The sequence below is a fragment of the Myxocyprinus asiaticus genome, chromosome 19, assembly GCF_019703515.2.
Source record: "Myxocyprinus asiaticus isolate MX2 ecotype Aquarium Trade chromosome 19, UBuf_Myxa_2, whole genome shotgun sequence".
NCBI classification, from domain to species: Eukaryota; Metazoa; Chordata; class Actinopteri; order Cypriniformes; family Catostomidae; genus Myxocyprinus; species Myxocyprinus asiaticus.
In genome coordinates this window covers 45,907,592-45,913,591 of record NC_059362.1, presented here as the reverse complement: position 1 = coordinate 45,913,591, position 6,000 = coordinate 45,907,592, and the positions used below count along the sequence as shown (strand labels likewise).

Below are 6,000 nucleotides of genomic sequence, written 5' to 3'. Positions count from 1 at the left end.
CCAAATATTCATTCTTTTCAGGATTTTAACCCTTTAAATGCCAGTTTGTTTACATAATGCCACTGTTGTTTTTTACATACACACACATATTTCTCAATACACACATACAAAACACACTCTGACATCCATACCAACACACACACACACACAATTTTATCTGCATCATTTATTCAATTGTCATGCAGTGCTCTATAATACAGCAAACAGAAAATAGGGGAAAAGCATGTATTTGCTCCATAGGCTAAACATGAGAAAAATGGCGCCATCTGGTGGAAAATATTAAAAATGTTAATTTTGAAGCCAGGGCTCCGGAATGAAAGCATAATATCATAGAATTCATGATTTGATGCTTTAATGGCACTGGGATCAAATATTGCAGTTTTAATGGGTTTCAATGGGGACATTTTTGTCCTGAAGGTCCTGAGTGTAACTATTTTGTGTACACAGTGTATTATAGATGTATTATAGGAACTGAGGTTGAAATATCAACATTCCTCCAAAAATACACACCTTTGAGCAAATGTATACCTTGGGCATTAACACAGCCAAAATGAACGAAAAAACCAAAATTAAAAAGGTCGCTCAAGTTTGAAGCTTTTTACACCGCAGAATCACTGCGTTTTCAATCCCAAGAACTGATGTGAGTCGAGTTTGTTTCCCCCCGGACTTTGATACGGTCGGAACGCTCCAAACATAAACAAACAACCGGACACTTTACATTGTAAGACATATTTCCACAATGGAGCGGTTTAGTTGTAGATAAATCATGAGAGTTGTTAATAGGTTGTTCAGTAGTAAATGGAGGTTATTGTTCTTCAGGAATGTGTCCTCATACACACAAGGACAAAGTCCAGAGCCAAGAATCCGCGAATATTTCTACTATATTGATCATCAAGGACAGGTACACCACTGATCTGATGGATATATTGTTTATTTTGATGTCATTTCCATGTTAATGCGTCTTCTCTTTTCTTAAGCTCTTTCTGGATGATACCAAGGTGAAGAACTTTGTCACCTGTTTCAAGGGTATTGACCTCTTTCTGACCTCCTCTTCCCTAAATGTACTTGTATCTTGTTATTATATTGTTGGTTGGTTATATTGTTGTTATATTAGTGGTAAAGTTTAGACATAAGGGTAGGGTGAGGTGTTAAAAAAATCTATTTTATATTTGAGATGCGCCGATATGATTTTTTTTCTTTTTTTTTACTGATACAGATTTCAACTAAAAACTGTAGAGCAATACCGATGTTAACAAAAAAAACATAGGTCGACATGATACCGATTTTATGAGAAAACTATAGGCCGATACGATACCAATTTTAACAACAACAACAACAACAAAAACTATAGGACAATACTGATTAAAAACAAAACAAAAAAACAGGTCGACATGATACCGATATTAACAAAAAATAAAATAAAATAGGCCAATACGATACCGATAAAAAAGAAAACTATAGGCTTATACAATACTAATTTTAACAAAAACTATAGGTTGATACGATACTGATTTGAATAAAAAATTATAGGTTGTTACCAATTTGAACAAAAACCTATAGGCCGATACTGATTTTAACAGAAAACTATAGGCTGATATGCTAAAAAAAAAAACTGTAGGACGATACAGATTTTCACAAAAAAGACGATAGGTAGACATGATACCGATTTTAACAAAAAATAAAACAAAATAGGCCAATACGATACCGATTTAAAAAAACAACAACTATAGGCCGATACGATACTAATTAGAACAAAAACCTATAGGACGATACCGATTTTAACAAAAAAACATGGGTCAACATGATATCAATTTTAAAAACAACAACAACAACAATAAAATAGGCCAATACGAAACCAATTTTAGGCTGATACGATACTAATTTTAACAAAAAAACTATAAGATGATACTGATTTTAACAAAAACCAATAGGCCGATACGATACCGATTTTAACAGAAAAATAAATAAAATAGGCCAATACGATACCAATTTAAAAAAACAAAACTATAGGCCGATACGATTTATATGATACTAATTTTAACAGAAAACTATAGGCTGATACAATACCAATTTTAACAACAAAAAACTATAGGATGATACCAATTTTAACAAAAAAAAAAAAAAAAACATAGGTCAACATGATACCAATTTAAAAAAAAAACAACAAAAAAAAACAATTATTAATGCGATACCGATAAAAAAAACCAACAACAACTATAGGCCGATATGATACTAATTAAAACAAAAACCTATAGGCCGATACCGAATTTAACCAAAAAAACATAGGTCAACATGATATCGATTTTAAAAACAACAACAACAACAATAAAATAGGCCAATACTAAACCAATTTTAACAAAAACCTATAGGCCGATAGGATACTGATTTTAACAGAAAACTATAGACTAATACCGATTTTAACAGAAAACTATAGACTAATACCGATTTTAACAGAAAAATAAATCAAATAGGCCAATACGATACCGATTTAAACAATAAAAAATAAAAAAATGGGCCGATACGATTTATATGATTATACGATACTAATTTTAACAGAAAACTAAAGGCTGATACGATACCGATTTTAACAAAAAAACATAGGTCGACATGATACTGATTTTAACAAAAAAAATATTAAAATAGACCAATACGATACCAATAAAAAAACAACAACTATAGGCTGATACGATAATAATTTTAACAAAAAAACAAAACAAAAAAACTATAAGACGATTCCGATTTTAACAAAAAATAAAACAAAATAGGCCAAAACGATACTGATTTTAATAAAAAAATAATTAAAAGGAAAATACGATACCGATAAAAAAAAAAAACAACATCTATAAGTCGATACGATACTAATTTTAACAAAAAAACAAAAAGACGATACCGATTTTAACAAAAACCTATAGGCCGATACAATACCGATTTTAACAGAAAAATAAATAAAATAGGCCAATACGATACCAATTTAAAACAAAACTATAGGCCGATATGATTTATATGATACTAATTTTAACAGAAAACTATAGGCTGATACAATACCAATTTTAACGACAAAAAAACTATAGGATGATACCAATTTTAACAAAAAAAAAAAAACATAGGTCGACATGATACCGTTTAAAAAAAAAAAAAACAATGATTAAAATAGGCCAATACGATACCGATTAAAAAAAATAAATAAAAAAAACTATAGGCCGATACGATACTAATTAAAACAAAAACCTATAGGACGATACCGATTTTAACCAAAAAAACATGGGTCAACATGATATCGATTTTAAATAGGCCAATACGTTACCGATTTAAAAAGAAAGAAAGAAAAAATGGGCCGACACGATTTATATGATTATACGATACTAATTTTAACAGAAAACTATAGGCTGATACGATACCGATTTTAACAAAAAAACATAGGTCGACATGATACTGATTTTAACAAAAAAATAATTAAAATAGGCCAATACGATACCGATTTAAAAAATAAAAAAATGGGCCGATACGATTTATATAATTATACAATACTAATTTTAACAGAAAACTATAGGCTGATACGATACCGATTTTAACAAAAAAACATAGGTCGACATGATACCGATTTAAAAAATAATAATAATTAAAATAGGCCAATACGATACCGTTTAAAAAAAAAAAATAAAAAATAAAAAAAATGGGCCGATACGATTTATATGATTATACGATACTAATTTTAACAAAAAACTATAGGCTGATACGATTTTAACAAAAAAACATAGGTCGACATGATACCGATTTTAACAAAATAATAATTAAAATAGGCCAATACGATACCGATTTTAAAAATAAAAATAAAAAAATGGGCCGATACGATTTATATGATTATACGATACTAATTTTAACAGAAAACTATAGGCTGATACGATACCGATTTTAACAAAAAAATAATTAAAATAGGCCAATACGATACCGATTAAAAAACAACTATAGGCCGATACGATAATAATTTAACAGAAAAACAAAACAAAAAAACTATAAGATGATACCGATTTTAACAAAAACCTATAGGCCGATACGATTCCGATTTTAACAGAAAAATAAATAAAATATGCCAATACGATACCGATTTAAAAAAAAAAAAAACTATAGGCTGATACGATACTGATTTTAACAGAAAACTATAGACTGATTTTAACAACAAAAAAACACTATATACCGATTTTTTTATTTTATTTTTTTTTTTTTGCCACGTACCTTATTTTTTATCATCAGATTTTACTTTGGAATTTTGCTTAAACATGTACAAAGAGCTACAAAAGCTTTTTTTTACTGTTTTAACAATAAATAATTTCCATTGAAAATGGATTGGATCAGCTGAACACACGCCAACATTTTTAAGGAAGCCACAATGAAAGATAAAAAAGATACAAAAATAACTAAAGATAACATGATGATTGATATGAAAAAAAGGTTATTTTGTACTTCTAAAACATTTTTGCAGTTTCAGTACAACAGAACATTTCAATAAAAATAGAACATTACAAATTCATACTATGCAAATTTTGGGCAATTCCATGGAAAAATAACCCCCCTTTTAAATTCTGTATTATAGTGGTATAATGGACAATGGATGATGCCCTCCAGACCAGGGATTAAAAACAAAATGTTTTTCATTTCGGTTCGTTCTGAGCAAAAACAGTATTTTTTCATTCCGGTTCAGAAGTTCCGCAGCCTCCTTTCCAAATGGTCACCGGTTAGAAAAACAAAATAAAAGAATGGTTAATAAAGTTCTTTTTAAAGTGACAGTACCCTGCACCAAGGGGGGATGGGTGAAATACCAATCAAGCAACCTGGTCTGGAAAAACAAGCCCAAAATAAGCCACTTGCCTCAACAAAATTAGCAAAATTAGCAATTCATTTTTTTTTCTTGTGTGGTGGATTTATCGGCATAGGAATCATAACAAGCAGTTAATTACAGATCTGCTTCTGAGTCAAAACTTGGCAGCATCAAATCTATATTATTCATTAAAATGCAGGCTTTTAGGGTTTAGTAATTGCGCAAGGCCATATTGCAATTTCAATCTTAAATCAATCCTCTTTTTTTCTCTCTTCTTTTCAAACTGAGTGAATCATTTTCATTGGAAAATGACCGCATGTTGCAGATGCTGTACAATAAATTTTTCAGGTTTACTTTCAAATTGACAGCATTTGCGGCACATTGTTTATTACCACTGAAACTAACCCATCCTTTAGTTAAAAAATAAATAAAATAAATCAGGGTTAAATTAAAAACCGTCCCATCTGTTTATCTCCATTAGATCAGCAGTTCTTAGTATTCTTCTTCAATCATCTCAAAGTGAACCACAGCGGCCGTTATCAGCAGGACTTCCCCTTCATCTCACTCTGCGGACGCGAGCGCAACTTCCTGCGCTGTGATGATCAGCCAGTCGTCTTCACTCACCTGTTATCGGAGACGGGGCATGAGGAGCGTCTGTCATATTGTGGGGGTGGGGCAAAATTGGCTGTTCCGTTCCGCCCAGAATCTCTCTTCATGCATCCGGTCAGTGGCCGAGTGTACCATCCTGGTCCTGAACGGGGAAGAGGTGTTGGGCTGGTACGCTCCTCATTAGCTATTGAGCTGAGTGCCCACTTTGAATATGCCACGGGTCAGGAGGGTACAGGCCAACCCACTCATTTCATGTGGGCGGGGAATCGACATACTCTGACAGCAGAGCTGGCAATACACTTTCCTCTCCAAAAAATGTATGTGTAACGTTACAATGATCAAACTATTCAGTCATATCAAATAAACTATAGAAGTCTGAGTACAGTTTTATGAGTGTGATTGCATATGCAACCATTAAAATCCTATTCAAATAAATGTATGTATATAATGTGTCTTATGGCCTGTCCCAATTTCTTAAAGTAATAGTTTACCGAAAAAAAAAAGTTCCGTCAATATTTACTCACAATCTTGTTGCTCCAAACCCATATTCTGTTCCAGTATTGTACATATTGAAT

At 31.5% G+C, this 6,000-nt stretch overlaps 1 protein-coding gene across 1 annotated transcript; it reads left to right on the top strand.

Moving 5' to 3' along the window:
• Positions 1–673: 673 nt before the first annotated feature.
• On the top strand, positions 674–5,784 carry c19h8orf82 (chromosome 19 C8orf82 homolog). The gene is made up of 3 exons (XM_051644500.1): positions 674–901; positions 978–1,026; positions 5,298–5,784. Exons 1-3 carry the CDS (start codon positions 767–769, stop codon positions 5,750–5,752), a joined length of 639 nt encoding a protein of 212 aa, XP_051500460.1. The 5' UTR covers positions 674–766; the 3' UTR covers positions 5,753–5,784.
• The last annotated feature ends 216 nt before the right edge of the window (positions 5,785–6,000 follow it).